Source organism: Scyliorhinus canicula, chromosome 20 (genome assembly GCF_902713615.1).
Source record: "Scyliorhinus canicula chromosome 20, sScyCan1.1, whole genome shotgun sequence".
Classification (NCBI taxonomy): Eukaryota; Metazoa; Chordata; class Chondrichthyes; order Carcharhiniformes; family Scyliorhinidae; genus Scyliorhinus; species Scyliorhinus canicula.
This window is the reverse complement of record NC_052165.1, coordinates 92,139,737-92,159,736: the sequence shown is the minus strand read 5'-3', so window position 1 is coordinate 92,159,736 and position 20,000 is coordinate 92,139,737. Positions and strand designations below refer to the sequence as shown.

The 20,000-nt window shown below is 52.1% G+C and overlaps 2 protein-coding genes across 3 annotated transcripts in view; one reads left to right on the top strand and one right to left on the bottom strand.

Moving 5' to 3' along the window:
• The window catches only part of LOC119954936 (sulfotransferase 1C2-like), a 196,341-nt gene that overhangs the window by 143,858 nt on the left and 32,483 nt on the right, over positions 1–20,000 (top strand). Inside the window, exons 3-7 of one of the 2 annotated variants that reach the window (XM_038780671.1) lie at positions 9,591–9,716; positions 11,070–11,167; positions 12,108–12,234; positions 13,623–13,717; positions 19,541–19,721. In XM_038780671.1, the coding sequence (XP_038636599.1) occupies positions 9,591–9,716; positions 11,070–11,167; positions 12,108–12,234; positions 13,623–13,717; positions 19,541–19,721 (627 nt within the window). The remainder of the gene's footprint in view (positions 1–9,590; positions 9,717–11,069; positions 11,168–12,107; positions 12,235–13,622; positions 13,718–19,540; positions 19,722–20,000) is intronic. The other variant, XM_038780670.1, reaches the window with a different exon arrangement.
• LOC119954932 (sulfotransferase 1C2-like) overlaps positions 1–20,000 on the bottom strand; it is a 156,741-nt gene that overhangs the window by 135,005 nt on the left and 1,736 nt on the right. The gene's annotated exons all lie outside the window — the stretch shown is intronic.

The following is a 20,000-nucleotide window of genomic DNA, read 5'->3' as shown; positions in this document are numbered from 1 at the left end:
CTGAGAGACACAAGTCAGTGTACAGACATCTCCCTGAGAGAGAGGGAGGACTGAGAGACACCAGTCAGTGTACAGATATCTCCCTGAGAGAGAGAGGACTGAGAGACACAAGTCAGTGTACAGATATCTCCCTGAGAGAGAGGGGACTGAGAGACACCAGTCAGTGCACAGATCTCTCCCTCAGAGTGAGAGGGGACTGAGAGAAACCAGTCAGTGTGCAGATATCTCCCTGAGAGAGAGAGGAATCAGAGACACCAGTCAGTGTACAGATATCTCCCTGAGAGAGCAAGGGGACAGAGAGACACCAGTCAGTGTACAGATATCTCCCTGAGAGAGCGAGTCAGGGGACTGCGAGACACCAGTCAGTGTACAAATATCTCCCTGAGAGAGAGGGGACTGAGAGACACCAGTCAGTGTACAGATATCTCCCTGAGAGGGAGAGGGGACTGAGAGACACCAGTCAGTGTACAGATATCTCCATGAGAGAGAGAGGGGACTGAGAGACACCAGTCAGTGTACAGATATCTCCCTGAGAGAGAGAGGGACTGAGAGACACCAGTCAGTGTACAGATATCTCCCTGAGAGAGAGAGGGGACTGAGAGACACCAGTCAGTGTTCAGATATCTCCCTGAGAGAGAGGGGGGACTGAGAGACACCAGTCAGTGTACAGATATCTCCCTGAGAGAGAGAGGGGACTGAGATACACCAGTCAGTGTACAGATATCTCCCTGAGAGAGAGGGGGCTGAGAGACACCAGTCAGTGTACAGATATCTCCCTGAGAGAGAGAGGGGACTGAGAGACACCAGTCAGTGTACAGATATCTCCCTGAGAGAGATGGGGACTGAGAGACACCAGTCAGTGTACAGATATCTCCCTGAGAGAGCGAGTCAGGGGACTGAGAGACACCAGTCAGTGTACAGATATCTCCCTGAGAGAGAGAGGGGACTGAGAGACACCAGTCAGTGTACAGATATCTCCCTGAGAGAGAGGGGACTGAGAGACACCAGTCAGTGTACAGATATCTCCCTGAGAGAGAGGGGACTGAGAGACACCAGTCAGTGTACAGATATCTCCCTGAGAGAGAGGGAGGACTGAGAGACACCAGTCAGTGTACAGATATCTCCCTGAGAGAGAGGAGGACTGAGAGACACCAGTCAGTGTACAGATATCTCCCTGAGAGAGAGAGGGGACTGAGAGACACCAGTCAGTGTACAGATATCTCCCTGAGAGAGAGGGGACTGAGAGACACCAGTCAGTGTACAGATATCTCCCTGAGAGAGAGAGGGACTGAGAGACACCAGTCAGTGTACAGATATCTCCCTGAGAGAGAAGGGGACTGAGAGACACCAGTCAGTGTACAGATATCTCCCTGAGAGAGAGAGGGGACTGAGAGACACCAGTCAGTGTACAGATATCTCCCTGAGAGAGAGGGACTGAGAGACACCAGTCAGTGTACAGATATCTCCCTGAGAGAGAGAGGGGACTGAGAGACACCAGTCAGTGTACAGATATCTCCCTGAGAGAGAGAGGGGACTGAGAGACACCAGTCAGTGTACAGATATCTCCCTGAGAGAGAGAGGGGACTGAGAGACACCAGTCAGTGTACAGATATCTCCCTGAGAGAGGGAGGGGACTGAGAGACACCAGTCAGTGTACAGATATCTCCCTGAGAGAGAGAGGGGACTGAGAGACACCAGTCAGTGTACAGATATCTCCCTGAGAGAGAGAGGGGACTGAGAGACACCAGTCAGTGTACAGATATCTCCCTGAGAGAGAGAGGGGACTGAGAGACACCAGTCAGTGTACAGATATCTCCCTGAGAGAGAGAGGGGACTGAGAGACACCAGTCAGTGTACAGATATCTCCCTGAGAGAGAGAGGGACTGAGAGACACCAGTCAGTGTACAGATATCTCCCTGAGAGAGAGAGGGGACTGAGAGACACCAGTCAGTGTACAGATATCTCCCTGGGAGAGAGGGGACTGAGAGACACCAGTCAGTGTACAGATATCTCCCTGAGAGAGAGGGGACTGAGAGACACCAGTCAGTGTACAGATATCCCTGAGAGAGAGAGGGGACTGAGAGACACCAGTCAGTGTACAGATATCTCCCTGAGGAGAGGGGACTGAGAGACAACAGTCAGTGTACAGATATCTCCCTGAGAGAGAGGGGACTGAGAGACACCAGTCAGTGTACAGATATCTCCTGAGAGAGAGGGAGAGACACCAGTCAGTGTACAGATATCTCCCTGAGAGAGAGGGGACTGAGAGACACCAGTCAGTGTACAGATATCTCCCAGAGGAGAGGGGACTGAGACACCAAGTTCAGTGTAAAGATATATCCGAGACGAGAGAGGGACTGAGAGACACCAAGTCAGTGTCCCAGATATCTCCCTGAGAGCGAGAGGGGACTGAGAGGACTACCGTCAGTGTACAGATATCTCCCTGGAGAGACTAGGGGGACTGAGAGACACCAGTCAGTGTACAAATATCTCCCTGAGAGAGAGAGGGACTGAGAGACACCAGTCAGTGTACAGATATCTCCCTGAGAGAGAGGGGGACTGAGAGACACCAGTCAGTGTACAGATATCTCCCTGAGAGAGAGGGACTGAGAGACACCAGTCAGTGTACAGATATCTCCCTGAGAGAGAGAGGGGGACTGAGAGACACCAGTCAGTGTACAGATATCTCCCTGAGAGAGAGAGGACTGAGAGACACCAGTCAGTGTACAGATATCTCCCTGAGAGAGAGAGGGGACTGAGAGACACCAGTCAGTGTACAGATATCTCCCTGAGAGAGAGAGGGGACTGAGAGACACCAGTCAGTGTACAGATATCTCCCTGAGAGAGAGAGGGACTGAGAGACACCAGTCAGTGTACAGATATCTCCCTGAGAGAGAGGGGACTGAGAGACACCAGTCAGTGTTACATATATCTCCCTGAGAGAGAGAGGGGACTGAGAGACACCAGTCAGTGTACAGATATCTCCCTGAGAGAGAGAGGGGACTGAGAGACACCAGTCAGTGTACAGATATCTCCCTGAGAGAGAGAGGGACTGAGAGACACCAGTCAGTGTACAGATATCTCCCTGAGAGAGAGAGGGGACTGAGAGACACCAGTCAGTGTACAGATATCTCCCTGAGAGAGAGAGGGACTGAGAGACACCAGTCAGTGTACAGATATCTCCCTGAGAGAGAGAGGGGACTGAGAGACACCAGTCAGTGTACAGATATCTCCCTGAGAGAGAGAGGGGACTGAGAGACACCAGTCAGTGTACAGATATCTCCCTGAGAGAGAGAGGGGACTGAGAGACACCAGTCAGTGTACAGATATCTCCCTGAGAGAGAGAGGGACTGAGAGACACCAGTCAGTGTACAGATATCTCCCTGAGAGAGAGAGGGGACTGAGAGACACCAGTCAGTGTACAGATATCTCCCTGAGAGAGAGAGGGGACTGAGAGACACCAGTCAGTGTACAGATATCTCCCTGAGAGAGAGAGGACTGAGAGACACCAGTCAGTGTACAGATATCTCCCTGAGAGAGAGGGGACTGAGAGACACCAGTCAGTGTACAGATATCTCCCTGAGAGAGAGAGGGGACTGAGAGACACCAGTCAGTGTACAGATATCTCCCTGAGAGAGAGAGGACTGAGAGACACCAGTCAGTGTACAGATATCTCCCTGAGAGAGAGGGGACTGAGAGACACCAGTCAGTGTACAGATATCTCCCTGAGAGAGAGAGGGGACTGAGAGACACCAGTCAGTGTACAGATATCTCCCTGAGAGAGAGAGGACTGAGAGACACCAGTCAGTGTACAGATATCTCCCTGAGAGAGAGAGGGGACTGAGAGACACCAGTCAGTGTACAGATATCTCCCTGAGAGAGAGAGGGACTGAGAGACACCAGTCAGTGTACAGATATCTCCCTGAGAGAGAGAGGGGACTGAGAGACACCAGTCAGTGTACAGATATCTCCCTGAGAGAGAGAGGGGACTGAGAGACACCAGTCAGTGTACAGATATCTCCCTGAGAGAGAGGGGACTGAGAGACACCAGTCAGTGTACAGATATCTCCCTGAGAGAGAGGGGACTGAGAGACACCAGTCAGTGTACAGATATCTCCCTGAGAGAGAGGGGGGACTGAGAGACACCAGTCAGTGTACAGATATCTCCTGGGGATAGAGTGGAGGGCTCTGAGGGTCCTGGGGGAGACATTAATTGCCTCTGTGCTTCTGCTGCTCCCAGGCACCGACTTTGCCCTCCCAAGCTCCCTCACCCAGGCCCCCTCACATCCTTCAAATGTCCCAAGCGGAAATAAGTGTTACTGGGGCCTGACCCCTTTTTGTCAGTTTTGACAAAACCTCCTGACTTTCGTGCTCTATTTTCGAAAGCCCATCAAACCCTGAGATATCCGTAAGATTATCGTTCCAGCCACGGTTTGATCAGGCTATCACAGCCAACTCGGTTATTCATGTTATTAGTAATAAATCCCTGTTCCTTTGTAGCTGGAGCTGTGCAACATCCAGATGGCAGTTTCCAAAATGGCTGAAGCTCTCAAGCACCGCAAACAACAATCCTATTGACAGATGAGAATGTCTTGAATTAGCTGTGACATATTCTATCGGGGTATCACTCCATTTCATCCCAACTTTAAAAATGGCAAAACCTTCCAGTGAAAGTTCAGCATCAAAAGTCGACTGGAAAAGTTGACTTTTTCCTTTGAGTGATAGTTATTTTGCCGTCTTGATTTATAACGAGAACCACCCTGAGATCGACATGGACGGAGCATGTACGAGGGAATTACTCCAGACGCTGGAAGTCTGAAATATCCACGGCAGCTCCCTGGAAATCCCAGCGGGCCAGGCAGCATCTGTGGAGAGGGAGACAGAGAGTCAACATTTCTGGTCTATGATCTGTGTTCGATCTGGCGGGGGGGGGGGGGGGGGGGGGGGGGGGAAGGGGGTGAGAGACAGGCGTCACTGAGCGCGGTTTCTCCCCCCCACAGAGGCGGACAGACGTGCTGAGTATTTCCCACACTTCCCGTCGCAATTGGGGCTAAATTGACGCTTTCCTCCCGCCTGCCGTGAAGCAGTCGGACATCCTGCCAGCATCTCGTTCCCCTTCAGCGGGAAACCCCAACCAGCCGTCAACTCAAATCTGGTTTGCAGCAACCTTAAATATCTGTGTGTACTGGAGATAATGGCGTTACCATAACTCCCACTGCAGACCTCCGTGCTGCCCCTCGAGACAGTCAGGCGGCTGGGGCAAGGGCACGGCCTGACCATGAAGTTCCTCCATCATTCCTCTCTCTCCAGTGCACCTCCTTCAACCGCCCAGGTTTCTCGAGCGGCTTTCACGTGTTTCTTCACAGTGATTCCTTCGATAAAGCACCGATGTCTCTCTTACCTTGCCGTCGACAACGTTGCCACCACGGTATATAATTGGGTCCTTTTATCTTGGGCTCTCGGGGTGGGGCAGACTGCAGACATATTGGGGGATCTGTTGAACACTTGTTTATTAGAACTACATCAGAACAGGTTACAGATTAGGCCTGGAGCTCTGACCTCACCCAAATTCTCCCCAAGAGTCTAACACACGACTGCCTTGGGCAGAGCCACATCATCATCTGCTTCATATATTTGCATATCCCATCCAATAAACCTGGATGACATCAACCATTGGAGAGTTGGAGAGAAAACAAGGTAACAGCAGGAGCTCTTTCTCTAGTCCCTACCCCGCTCTCTCTCTCTCTGTCTCCACATCGCTCTCTCACTGTGTCTACATCGCTCTCTTTGTCTCTACATCACTGTCTCTCTCTCTGTCTCTACATCGCTCTCTCTCTGTCCCTACCCCGCTCTCTCTATCTCTGTCTCTACATCGCTCTCTCACTGTGTCGACATCGCTCTCTGTCTCTCTGTCTCTACATCGCTCTCTCTGTCTCAACATCACTCTCTCTCTCTCTCTCTCTCTCCATCTCTCTCTCTGTCTTTCTCTGTCGCTCTGTGTCTCTCTCTCTTTTCTCTCTCTGTCTTTCTCTGTCTCTTTCTTTCTTTCTCTCAGTCTCTATCTCTCACAATCTCTCTTTCACTCTGTCTGTCTCTCTGTCTCTTTCAGTCTCTATCTGTCTCTATCTGTCTCTCACAATGTCTCTTTCGCTCTGTCTCTCTCTCTCTCTCACAGTCTCTATCTGTCTCTTACAATCTCTCTTTCGCTCTGTCTGTCTGCCTCTGTCTCTTTCTGTGCCCCTCATTCTGGTCTCTGTGTCATTTCACAGTAACTTCATTTGAATCCTACTTGTGACGATAAGCGATTTTCATTTCTCTCTCTCTATCTCTGAACCGGGCCCCTTGCCCAGAGAGAAGGCGAAGGAATGAAACCAAACTGGTTCCAGTCCTGTCAACACTTGCAATCTGTCTCCTCGATTGGTGACAAACTCCTCCTCAAAGTTAAACCCAATTCACAGCTCAAAGATTAAACTGACTGAGATTCAATAAGGTAAGGACATAGAACATAGAGAAATACAGCACAGAACAGGCCCTTCGGCCCACAATGTTGTGCCAAACTTTTGTCCTAGGTTAATCACAGATCATAGAATTTTGGACACTAAGGGCAATTTATCATGGCCAATCCACCCAACCTGCACATCTTTGGACTGTGGGAGGAAACCGGAGCACCCGGAGGAAACCCACGCAGACACGGGGAGGATGTGCAGACTCCGCACAGACAGTGACCCAAGCCGAAATCAAACCTGGGACCCTGGAGCTGTGGAGCAATTGTGCTATCCACAATGCTACCGTGCTGCCCTTAAGAACAAATTAATCTACACTCCATTATTCTACCCTAATCCATGTACCTATCCAATAGCCGCTTGAAGGTCCCTAACGTTTCCGACTCAACTACTTCCACAGACAGTGCATTCCATGCCCCCACTACTCTCTGGGTAAAGAACCTACCTCTGACATCCCCCCTATATCTTCCACCATTCACCTTAAATTTATGTCCCCTTGTAATGGTGTGTCCACCCGGGGAAAAAGTCTCTGACTGTCTACTCTATCTATTCCCCTAATCATCTTATAAACCTCGATCAAGTCGTCCCTCATCCTTCTCCGTTCTAATGAGAAAAGGCCTAGCACCCTCAACCGTTCCTCATAAGACGTACTCTCCATTCCAGACAACATCCTGGTAAATCTCCTTTGCACCTTTTCCAAAGCTTCCACATCCTTCCTAAAATGAAGTGTCCAGAACTGGACACAGTACTCCAAATGTGGTCTGACCAAGGTTTTGTACAGCTGCATCATCACCTCACGGCTCTTAAATTCAATCCCTCTGCTAATGAACAGGCTAACACACCATAGGCCTTCTTCACAGCTCTATCCACTTGAGTGGCAACTTTCAAAGATCTATGAACATAGACCCCAAGATCTCTCTGCTACTCTACATTGCCAAGAACCCTACCGTTAACCCTGTATTCCGCATTCATATTTGTCCTTCCAAAATGGACAACCTCACACTTGTCAGGGTTAAACTCCATCTGCCACTTCTCAGCCCAGCTCTGCATCCGATCGATGTCTCTTTGAAGCCGACAACAGCCCTCCTCACTATCCACAACTCCACCAATCTTCGTATTGTCTGCAAATTTGCTGACCCACCCTCATCCTGAATGAATTGACCATGTGCTGCCCAGTTTCAGGATCCTGGAGATGGAGCTGGACTATCATCCGGAGCTGCGAGACGATACAGTCAGGAGGGCCGCAGCTCAAACTGCTGGAAAGATGTCCCCTTACCCGACTGGGTGGCTGATAACTGGGAGACGGTGAAAACTTCAAGGCCAAGCCCGATGACCTGCTCATCGCCACCTACCCCAAATCAGGTGAGTGGAGAACAGGCCTCACAGTGGGGGGGAGAGGGCCCAGGCCTCACGGTGGGGAGAGAGGCACAGTCACACAGTGGATGGAAAGGGCCCAGGCCTCACAGTGGAGGGAGAGGGGTGCAAGCCTCACGATGGGCGAGGGCCCAGGCCTCACGGTGAAGGGCGAGGGCCCAGGCCTCACAGTGGAGAGAGAGGGCCTGGGCCTCACTGTGCTGGACGAGGGCCCAGGCCTCTGTGCAGGACAAGGTCCCAGGCATCACTGTGCAGGATGTGGGCCCAGGCCTCTCTGTGCAGGACGAGGGCCCAGGCCTCTGTGCAGGATGAGGGCCCAGGCCTCATTGCGGAGGATGAGGGCCCAGGCCTCACTGTGCAGGATGAGGGCCCAGGGATCACTGTGCTGGATGAGGGCCCAGGCCTCACTGTGCAGGATGAGGGCCCAGGCCTCACTGTGCAGGATGAGGGCTCAGGCCTCTGTGCAGGATGTGGGCCCAGGCCTTACTGTGCAGGATGTGGGCCCAGGCCTCACTGTGCAGGATGAGGGCCCAGGGATCACTGTGCAGGATGAGGGCTCAGGCCTCTGTGCAGGATGAGGGCCCAGGCCTTTCTGTGGAGGATGAGGGCCCAGGCCTCTGTGCAGGATGAGGGCCCAAGCCTTACTGTGGAGGATGAGGGCCGAGGCCTCACTGTGCAGGATGAGGGCCCAGGGATCACTGTGCAGGATGAGGGCCCAGGCCTCACTGTGCAGGATGAGGGCCCAGGCCTCATGGTGGAGTGGGCCCAGGCCTCATGGTGGAAGCTAAGGGCCCAGGCCTGACGGTGGGTTGGGAGAGTCCAGGCATTACGATGGGGGACACCATTTGAGGAGCGCTGCTGGAAACTGTGTGAATTTGATTCTCTCGACCACTCATGGGGATGTTTAAAGTCTCTGTGTGTCTCTCACTCTAACTCTGTTCCTCCATCTCTCTGACAATTTCACCCACTCTCTCTGTTCCCCTCTCACTCTCTCTGTTCCCATCTCACTTTCACATGTCTCTGTTCCTCTCTCTCTCTGTCACACTCTCTCACACTCTCTCTGTTCCTCTCTCTCTCTCACACTCTCTCTGTTCCTCTCTCTCTGTCACACTCTCTCTCTCACTGTCTCTGTTCCTCTCTCTCTCTGTCACGCTCTCTCTCTCACTCTCTCTGTTCCTCTCTCTCTCTCTGTCACGCTCTCTCTCACACTCTCTTTGTTTGTCTCTCTCTCTGTCACACTCTCTCACACTCTCTCTGTTCCTCTCTCTCTCTGTCACACTCTCTCACACTCTCTCTGTTCCTCTCTCTCTCTGTCACACTCTCTCTGTTCCTCTCTCTCTCTCTCACTCTCTCTGTTCCTCTCTCTCTCTCTCACACTCTCTCACACTCTCTCTGTTCCTCTCTCACTGTCACATGTCTCTGTTCCTCTCTCTCTGTCACACTCTCTCACACTCTCTGTTCCTCTCTCTCTCTGTCACACTCTCTCTGTTCCTCTCTCTCTCTGTCACACTCTCTCTGTTCCACTCTCTCTCTGTCACATTCTCTCTCACACTCTCTCTGTTCCTCTCTCACTGTCACATTCTCTCTCACACTCTCTTTGTTCGTCTCTCTCTCTGTCTCTCACTCTGTCTCTCTCTGTCTCTCTCTGTCTCTCTCTCTCTCTCTCTCTCTTTCTCTCCCTCTCTCTCTCACTCTCTCTCCCTCTCTCCACAGGGACAACATGGATGCAGGAAATTGTGGATCTGATCAATCAGAACGGTGATGTGAAGATGTGTAAACGAACTCCCGTCTATGAACGAATCCCCTACCTCGAATTTTTTGAGGATGAGGGGCCACCTGGTGAGACCCTTTATCTCGGGGAGGTGGGGAGGTGGGGGAGGGGGGGGGCGGTGGTTGGGCTGTAAAAGTTGGGAAGTTTTGCTCCAACTGTTGGTGTTTCTGCAGCTGGAGTACTGCTTACGATTTGGATCTCCTTACTCACGGAGAGAGAGACTGGTGTCGGAGGCAGTTCAGAGGAGGTTCCCCGGGGTGATGCCTGGGATGGGGGGGGGGGGTATTTGTCTTGTGAGGTTTGGGCAGGTTGGGGCGACACACCCATTGGAGTTTAGAAGAATGAGAGGGGGGGGCTCGACACGGCGAATGCTGAGAGGATGTTTCCCCCCGTACACCGGGGAGAGTCGGTGCCCGTGGGGAGGGACCCGTACCCCGGGGAGAGTCGGTGCCCGTGGGGGGGAGGGACCCATACCCCGGGGAGAGTCGGTGCCCGTGGGGGAGGGACCCGTACCCCAGGGAGAGTCGGTGCCCGTGGGGGGGGGAGACCCGTACCCCGGGGAGAGTCGGTGCCCGTGGGGGGAGGGACCCGTTCCCCGGGGAGGGTCGGTGCCCGTGGGGAGGGACCCTTACCCCGGGGAGAGTCGGTGCCCGTGGGGAGGGTCCCGTACCCCGGGGAGAGTCGGTGCCCGTGGGGAGGGTCCCGTACCCCGGGGAGAGTCGGTGCCCGTGGGGAGGGTCCCGTACCCCGGGGAGAGTCGGTGCCCAGTGGGAGGGGGACCCCGGGGAGAGTCGGTGCCCAGTGGGGGTGACCCCGGGGAGAGTCGGTGACCCCGGGGAGGGACCGTGACCCCGGGGAGAGTCGGTGCCCGTGGGGAGGGTCCCGTACCCCGGGGAGAGTCGGTGCCCGTGGGGGGGTCCCGTACCCCGGGGAGAGTCGGTGCCCGTGGGGAGGGGGACCCGTACCCCGGGGAGAGTCGGAGCCCGTGGGGAGGGTCCCGTACCCCGGGGAGAGTCGGTGCCCGTGGGGAGGGGGACCCGTACCCCGGGGAGAGTCGGTGCCCGTGGGGAGGGTCCCGTACCCCGGGGAGAGTCGGTGCCTGTGGGGAGGGGGACCCGTACCCCGGGGAGAGTCGGTGCCCGTGGGGAGGGTCCCGTACCCCGGGGAGAGTCGGTGCCCGTGGGGAGGGGGACCCGTACCCCGGGGAGAGTCGGTGCCCGTGGGGAGGGTCCCGTACCCCGGGGAGAGTCGGTGGCCGTAGGGAGGGATTCGTACCCCGGGGAGAGTCGGTGCCCATGGGGGGGGGGACCCGTACCCCGGGGAGAGTCAGTGCTCATGGAGGAGTGCGCCCTGAGGAGAGTGGTGTCTACAATGTGAGCAGGATTATTTGAGCGGAATGCTGTAACATCTCCATCTCGCAGGTATTGAACTGATTGAGAAAATGGCGTCTCCGAGGGTGATTAAAACTCACCTCCCGATCCAACTGGTTCCCAAATCCTTCTGGGAGCAGGACTGTAAGGTAGGGACCCGGGACACATCGCTCACCCCCTCCCCCCCCCAATCACCCCCATCGACCCCGTAAACCCCTCATCCCTCACCCTGTTCAACACTCCCTCACTCCCCCCTCCCTCAGTCTCCAAACTGTGGGACTAGCTCACTCCCTCCTCCCTCAGTCTCCAAACTGTGGGACTCCCTCACTCCCCCTCCCTCACTCCCCCCTCCCTCAGTCCCCAAACTGTGGGACTCCCTCACTCCCCCTCCCTCACTCCCCCCTCCCTCAGTCTCCAAACTGTGGGACTACCTCACTCCCCCTCCCTCCCTCAGTCCCCAAACTGTGGGACTCCCTCACTCCCCCCTCCCTCAGTCCCCAAACTGTTGGACTCCCTCACTCCCCCCTCCCTCAGCCTCCAAACTGTGAGACTCCCTCACTCCCCCCTCCCTCAGTCCCCAAACTGTGGGTCTCCCTCCCTCCCCCCCTCCCTCAGTCCCCAAACTGTGGGACTCCCTCACTCCCCCCTCCCTCAGTCCCCAAACTGTGAGACTCCCTCACCTCCCCCCTCCCTCAGTCCCCAAACTGTGGGTCTCCCTCACTCCCCCCCTCCCTCAGTCCCCAAACTGTGGGTCTCCCTCACTCCCCCCTCCCTCAGTCCCCAAACTGTGGGACTCCCTCACCTCCCCCCTCCCTCAGTCCCCAAACTGTGGGACTACCTCACTCCCCCTCCCTCACTCCCCCCTCCCTCAGTCCCCAAACTGTGGGACTCCCTCACTCCCCCCTCCCTCAGTCCCCAAACTGTGGGACTCCCTCACCTCCCCCTCCCTCAGTCCCCAAACTGTGGGACTCCCTCACTCCCCCCTCCCTCAGTCCCCAAACTGTGAGACTCCCTCACCTCCCCCCTCACTGAGACAGGTCAGAGGGAAGAGTGAGGACTCCCTAATGGATTTGTGTTTCCTCTTCCCAGACCATAGTAGTGGCTCGAAACGCTAAAGATAATCTTGTGTCGTATTTCCATTACCTTCGGATGGACAACAAAATGCCGGAACCGGGATACTGGCTGGAATTCTTCCAAAAATTCCTGCACGGACAAGGTGGGTTTCCTCCGCACATCAACTGTAATGATGTGTATATATGTAGACAGCGAAAAGGGTTAATTATTACATCTCAGTGTAACACTGCCCACTAGAGGGCAGCATTGCATCGCACTATCAATAACAACACTGAGAGGATCTCGGCCTCTGCCAACCAGGAGCGACGAGATTGAGTGTGATAGATCCTTCACAACATAGTTTAGCACGTTTAGTTTCAATTAGTTAATACTTTAATATAAATTACTTGATTGCTAGTTATAGTTCAGTGGAGTGTGCAAACTCAATATTAATCAATTGTTACGCAATAAATGAGTTTGCTTTAAGTTGAAGACTGATGGATTGTTCACAGTCACACCACCAGACCATTCCCAATCAGGAGCAAAGTGTAAAGAGATAGATTACCCAAAGGTTAATATATCATCAACAATCCTTAACCGAGCATCAAACACTCCCAGGAAATGAAAAATGAAATGAAAATCGCTTATTGTCATGAGTAGGCTTCAATGAAGTTAGTGCGAAAAGCTCCTAGTCGCCACATTCTGCCACCTGTTCGGGGAGGCTGGTACGGAAATTGAACCGTGCTGCTGGCCTGCCTTGGCCTGCTTTAAAAGCCAGCTATTTAGCCCTGTGCTAAACCAGCCCCAGGTACAGGTACAGCACGGCGTTAGATACAGAGTAAAGCTCCCTCTACACTGCCCCCATCAAACACTCCCAGGACAGGTACAGCACGGGGTTAGATACAGAGTAAAGCTCCCTCTACACTGTCCCCATCAACACTCCCAGGGCAGGTACAGCACAGGGTTAGATACAGAGTAAAGCTCCCTCTACACTGTCCCCATCAAACACTCCCAGGACAGGTACAGCACGGGGTTAGATACAGAGTAAAGCTCCCTCTACACTGTCTTCATCAAACACTCCCAGGACAGGTACAGCACGGGTTTAGATACAGAGTAAAGCTCCCTCTACACTGTCCCCATCAAACACTCCCAGGACAGGTACAGCACGGGGTTAGATACAGAGTAAAGCTCCCTCTACACTGTCCCCATCAAACACTCCCAGGACAGGTACAGCACGGGGTTAGATACAGAGTAAAGCTCCCTCTACACTGTCCCCATCAAACACTCCCAGGACAGGTACAGCACGGGGTTAGATACAGAGTAAAGCTCCCTCTACACTGTCCCCATCAAACATTCCCAGGACAGGTACAGCATGGCGTTAGATACAGAGTAAAGCTCCCTCTACACTGTCCCCATCAAACACTCCCAGGACAGGTACAGCACGGGGTTAGATACAGAGTAAAGCTCCCTCTCTACTGTCCCTGTTCTTGTCTTTGGGAACAGGGAGAATCTCAATGGGATCTTACTGTGCCTGTTCTTGCTCTGTTTCAGTGAGCTTCGGTCCCTGGTACGACCATGTGAAGGGATGGTGGGAAGCGAAGAACAAACATCGGATTCTCTTCCTCTTCTATGAGGATATAAAGGAGGTAACGGCAGTGGGAGGGACCGAGTGTGGAGGAGGATGAGTGTCCAAGGGTGTAATATTGTGTGAGAGAGGCGGGTGGGGGGAGAGAGAGAGAGAGAGAGGGAGTCACGAGAGAGAGACACAGAAACTGCGAGAGATAGAGACAACGAGAGCTAGAGGCTGCGGCAGACAGAGACAGCAAGAGATAGACACAGCGAGAGATAGAGGCAGCGAGAGATAGAGACAGCGAGAGATAGGGGCAGCGAGAGATAGAGGCAGCGGGAGATAGAGGCAGCGGGAGACAGAGACAGCGAGAGATAGAGGCAGCGAGAGATAAAGACAGCGAGAGATAGAGACAGCGGGAGATAGAGACAGGGAGAGATAGAGACAGCGAGAGATAGAGGCAGCGAGAGATAGAGGCAGCGGGAGATAGAGAGGGAGAGATAGAGACAGGGAGAGATAGAGACAGGGAGAGATAGAGACAGCGAGAGATAGAGACAGCGAGAGCAAGAGTGAGATGAGAGAAAGATAGACAAAGAGAGAGTAAGTCAGCGCGAGAGATGAGACAGCTGTCATAATAGTCACCCACGCACATCATGGTGTAAGAGCAGGCAGTGACAGGCACCCAGGTGAGCCAGTCAACATACAGGAAAGAACACAACCAATCACCAGACAGAACACCAGAGGGGGGCTTCCACCTACAAAACACAAAAAACATCAGCACCACCTCTTTCCACTGGTGACAACTGTAGTGACAGTCAGGGTGTACAAATCATTCAACATCTTCTACACCTGGTTCAGAGCTAGCCTGGTCTAGATAGTTAGTGTTAGTTTACTGAGAGTAGCAGAGAGTCAACCCACAGGCAGCTGTGTGCTTCGTTACTGAAGTTCAATAAATCTTATTGAACCAACGCCCACGTTTAGTGTCTACTTGACAGGTAACTGCATCGTGTTGCAGTCCGTGTTACCCGAAGCTGAACAGCACGACAACAGAGAGAGAGGTATTGTTAAGGTACTGTTGTACCCCCCTCCCTGCTGCCTGTCTTCTGGTTAAGCTGCTACAGCCTCACTACACCATCTGGGTTTTCTGTTTTATAGATTTTGGGCAGAGTTGGAATGCCGATCGTGATGGACCAGGCCGAGACATCCCCTTCCGATTCTGAGGCAGAACCGGTGATGATGATTTGATAGACTTGGCAAGCAGCCAATCAGGAAATGTACCATTTCCTATTGGGGTCTGTGATTGGTGGGGGCCAGACAGAAAGTTCCAGATGGAAGGTGGATCTTGTGAAGAGTGCCAGATTGTTTAGGGCAGGGGTGGGCAAACTTTTCCGTGCAAGGGCCACATTCAGAAATTAACAATTTTAAAGGGCCGCATAGTATATTAAGTAAAATAATTACTTCACCCGGTTATGATTCTGGGGGCCTCATATAGAACATAGAACAGTACAGCACAGAACAGGCCATTCGGCCCTCGACGTTGTGCTGAGCAATGATCACCCTACTCAAGTCAACGTATTCACCCTATACCAGTAAGTAACCCAACAACCCCCCCATTAACCTTAAAAAAAAATAAAAAATAAAAAAAAACTTTGTAAAAAAATAATAAAATGTTTTTTTAATGACTTGGTTGGCCGCATAAAGACCTTTGGCGGGCCGCATGGTTTAGGGTGTGCGCTGTGAAGATATCCAGGCACCAGGCAGCTTTGAATCTCTCTCTCTCTGCCTGCTGATTTAGAGAGCTTTCTACAACCTCCAGTTTCTGATTGGATACATGATCTGGAGATCGCTGAGTACAAAGAGTACATCGGCAGCAAAGAACAATCTCATAATTATTAATCCTGTTTCAGTTTAAACCTTTCCCCCCCACCCCATTCCCGCTGTGTGTGTCTGTCTTGTGTGTGTGGGTGGGTGGAGGATGGGACGTGGATTTGAGATTAGGCCGATTGTTAGACCATTGTTCTGTTATTACTTTTCATATATTCATCTTTTCCTCTTGTTATTAATAAATAGTTTGTTAATGTTTTTACTTATAAATCTGGAGTCTGCATCTGATTGCAGACGTCTCGGGCAAGAATCTCGAGACGTTAATCAGAATTATTGGTTAATTCACTGATGTTGCGACCCCGGGTGGAGGGGGCTGGAACTGACCCCACGCTCGTACAGGGTCTCGTGACGAGAGAGAGAGACACACAGAGAGACAGTGAGAGAGAGAGACAGTGAGAGAGAGACGGTGAAAGAGAGAGAGAGAGACACACAGAGAGACAGTGAGAGAGAGAGAGACAGTGAGAGAGAGAGATGGTGAGAGAGAGAGATATAGATATAGAGAAATACAGCACAGAACAGGCCCTTCGGCCCACGATGTTGCGCCGAACTTTTGTCCTAGGTTAATCATAGAATTTTGGACAATTTGTCATGGCCAATCCACCCAACCTGCACATCTTTGGACTGTGGGAGGAAACCGGAGTACCCGGAGGAAACCCACGCAGTCACGGGGAGGATGTGCAGACTCCACACAGACAGTGACCCAAGTCGAAATCGAACTTGGGACCCTGGAGCTGTGAAGCAATTGTGCTATCCACAATGCTACCGTGCTGCCCTTAAGAAGTTAACCTACACTCCCTTATTCTACCCTAATCCAAGTACCTATCCAATAGCCGCTTGAAGGTCCATAAATTTTCCGACTCAACTACTACCACAGGCAGTGCATTCCATGCCCCCACTACTCTCTGGGTAAAGAACCTACCTCTGACATCCCCTCTATATCTTCCACCATTTATCTTAAATTTATGTCCCCTTGTAATGGTGTGTTCCACCCGGGGAAAAAGTCTCTGACTGTCTACTCTATCTATTCCCCTGATCATCTTATAACCTCTATCAAGTCGCCCCTCATCCTTCTCCGTTCTAATGAGAAAAGGCCTAACACCCTCAATCTTTCCTCGTATGACCTACTCTCCATTCCAGGCAACATCCTGGTAAATCTCCTTTGCACCTTTTCCAAAGCTTCCACATCCTTCCTAAAATGAGGTGACCAGAACTGCACACAGTACTCCAAATGTGGCCTGACCAAGGTTTTGTACAGCTGCATCATCACCTCATGGCTCTTAAATTCAATCCCTCTGCTAATGAACGCTAGCACACCATAGGCCTTCTTCACAGCTCTATCCACTTGAGTGGCAACTTTCAAAGAACAATGAACATAGACCCCAAGATCTCTCTGCTCCTCCACATTGCCAAGAACCCTACCATTAACCCTGTATTCCGCATTCAGATTTGTCCTTCCAAAATGGACAACCTCACACTTGTCAGGGTTAAACTCCATCTGCCACTTCTCAGCCCAGCTCTGCATTCTATCTATGTCTCTTTGAAGCCGACAACAGCCCTCCTCACTATCCACAACTCCACCAATCTTCGTATCATCTGCAAATTTACTGACCCACCCTTCAACTCCCTCATCCAAGTCGTTAATGAAAATCACAAACAGCAGAGGACCCAGAACTGATCCCTGCGGTACGCCACTGATAACTGGGCTCCAGGCTGAATATTTGCCATCCACCACAACTCTCTGTCTTCTATCGGTTAGCCAGTTTGTTATCCAACTGGCCAAATTTCCCACTATCCCATGCCTCCTTACTTTCTGCATAAGCCTACCATGGGGAACCTTATCAAATGCCTTACTAAAATCCATGTACACTACATCCACTGCTTTACCTTCATCCACATGCTTGGTCACCTCCTCAAAGAATTCAATAAGACTTGTAAGGCAAGACCTACCCCTCACAAATCCGTGCTGACTATCCCTAATCAAGCAATGCCTTTCCAGATGCTCAGAAATCCTATCCTCAGTACCCTTTCCATTACTTTGCCTACCACCGAAGTAAGACTAACTGGCCTGTAATTCCCAGGGTTATCCCTATTCCCTTTTTTGAACAGGGGCACGACATTCGCCACTCTCCAATCCTCTGGTACCACCCCTGTTGACAGCGAGGACGAAAAGATCATTGCCAACGGCTCTGCAATTTCATTTCTTGCTTCCCAGAGAATCCTTGGATATATCCCGTCAGGCCCGGGGGACTTGTCTATCCTCAAGTTTTTCAAAACGCGCAACACATCTTCCTTCCTGACAAGTATCTCCTCAAGCTTATCAGTCTGCTTCACGCTGTCCTCTCCAACAATATGGCCCCTCTCATTTGTAAATACTGAAGAAAAATACTTGTTCAAGACCTCTCCTATCTCTTCAGACTCAATACACAATCTCCCGCTACTGTCCTTAATCGGACCTACTCTCACTCTAGTCATTCTCATATTTCTCACGTATGTGTAAAAGGCCTTGGGGTTTTCCTTGATCCTACCCGCCAAAGATTTTTCATGCCCTCTCTTAGCTCTCCTAATCCCTTTCTTCAGTTCCCTCCTGGCTATCTTGTATCCCTCCAGCGCCCTGTCTGAACCTTGTTTCTTCAGCCTTACATAAGTCTCCTTCTTCCTCTTAACAAGACATTCAACCTCTCTTGTCAACCATGGTTCCCTCACTCGACCATCTCTTCCCTGCCTGACAGGGACATACATATCAAAGACACGCAGTACCTGATCCTTGAACAAGTTCCACATTTCACTTGTGTCCTTCCCTGACAGCCTATGTTCCCAACTTCTGCACTTCAATTCTTGTCTGACAGCATTGTATTTACCCTTCCCCCAATTATAAACCTTGCCCTGTTGCTCGCACCTATCCCTCTCCATTACTAAAGTGAAAGTCACAGAATTGTGGTCACTACCTCCAAAATGCTCCCCCACTAACAAATCTATCACCTGCCCTGGTTCATTACCAAGTACTAAATCCAATATGGCCTCCCCTCTGGTCGGACAATCTACATACTGTGTTAGAAAAGCTTCCTGGACACACTGCACAAACACTACCCCATCCAAACTATTTGATCTAAAGAGTTTCCACTCAATGGTGAAAGAGAGAGAGAGACACACACAGAGAGACAGTGAGAGAGAGAGACAGTGAGAGAGAGAGATGGTGAAAGAGAGAGAGAGACACACACAGAGAGACAGAGAGAGAGAGACAGTGAGAGAGAGACAGACAGACATAGAGAGAGAGAGACAGACAGAGAGGGAGGGAGAGAGAGAGACAGACAGACAGAGAAAGACACACAGTGTGAGAGAGAGAGACAGACAGAGACAGGGAGAGCGGGATAGAGAGAGAGAGAGAGAGAGTGACAGAGAGAGAGAGAAAGAGAGAGAGGCAGAGAGGCAGAGAGGCAGAGAGGGAGAGACAGAGAGACAGAGAGAGAGAGAGAGAGAGAGACAGAGAGAAACATGAAATTGTTCAGGGTGAGAGTTCAGTGCATCACTCACTGACCTCTGACCCCTGGACTGGGTGATCAGCACCTCTCACTGAGCTGGGTGTGGATGGTCAGTTCATCTCCCCTTGAGCCTACACTCATTTGGACAGTCAGCGTCTCCCTCACTGACATCTGACCCCTGGTCCGGGTGGTCAGTCGCTTTCCCCTTGACCCTTGACCCCGGTCACGTTTCTCCGTCCCCGTGTCTCACTGACCCCTGGGTCTGGTTTCTCGGTCCCCCTGTCTCACTGACCCCTGACCCCAGGTCTGGTTTCTCGGTCCTCCCGTCTCACTGACCCCGGGTCTGGTTCCTCCGTCCCCCCGTCTCACTGACCCCTGACCCTGGGTCTGGTTTCTCGGTCCTCCCATCTCACTGACCCCTGGGTCTGGTTTCTCGGACCCCCTGTCTCACTGACCCCTGACCCCAGGCCTGGTTTCTCGGTCCCCCTTGTCTCACTGACCCATGAGGTCTCTAACTCCGGTCCATTCCCACCCTATAGAATCCAAGACGGGAGATTCTGAAGGTGGCTGAGTTCATGGAGAAGGTTCTGGAAGAGGACGTCATTGAGAAGATCGTTCACCTTTCCTCCTTCAAGGTCATGAAGGACAATCCGATGGCCAATTACACCACCCTCCCGAAACACATCATGAATCAGAACATCTCCAGGTTCATGCGCAAAGGTAGGTTCCAAGGGTCAAGGGTGAGAGAACGGGGTGATCGGGATTGACCTTTCACCCACTGGGGCCCTGTACCCTGACCTCCCCTGGGCCCAGCCTTTCCGGGTAGGCCGGATTGGGCCTCCCCTGAACCGACCCCATGAACGGCCTCCATTCTGGGCTGGGAGAGACGATCCAGCCATTGAAAAGGGTCAATGTAGAGCATGCGGGGCGGGGCGGCTCCCTGAGACCCTGTCCCCCTCTCCTCACACACACACACACCAGGAAAGGCTTCAAGCTGTA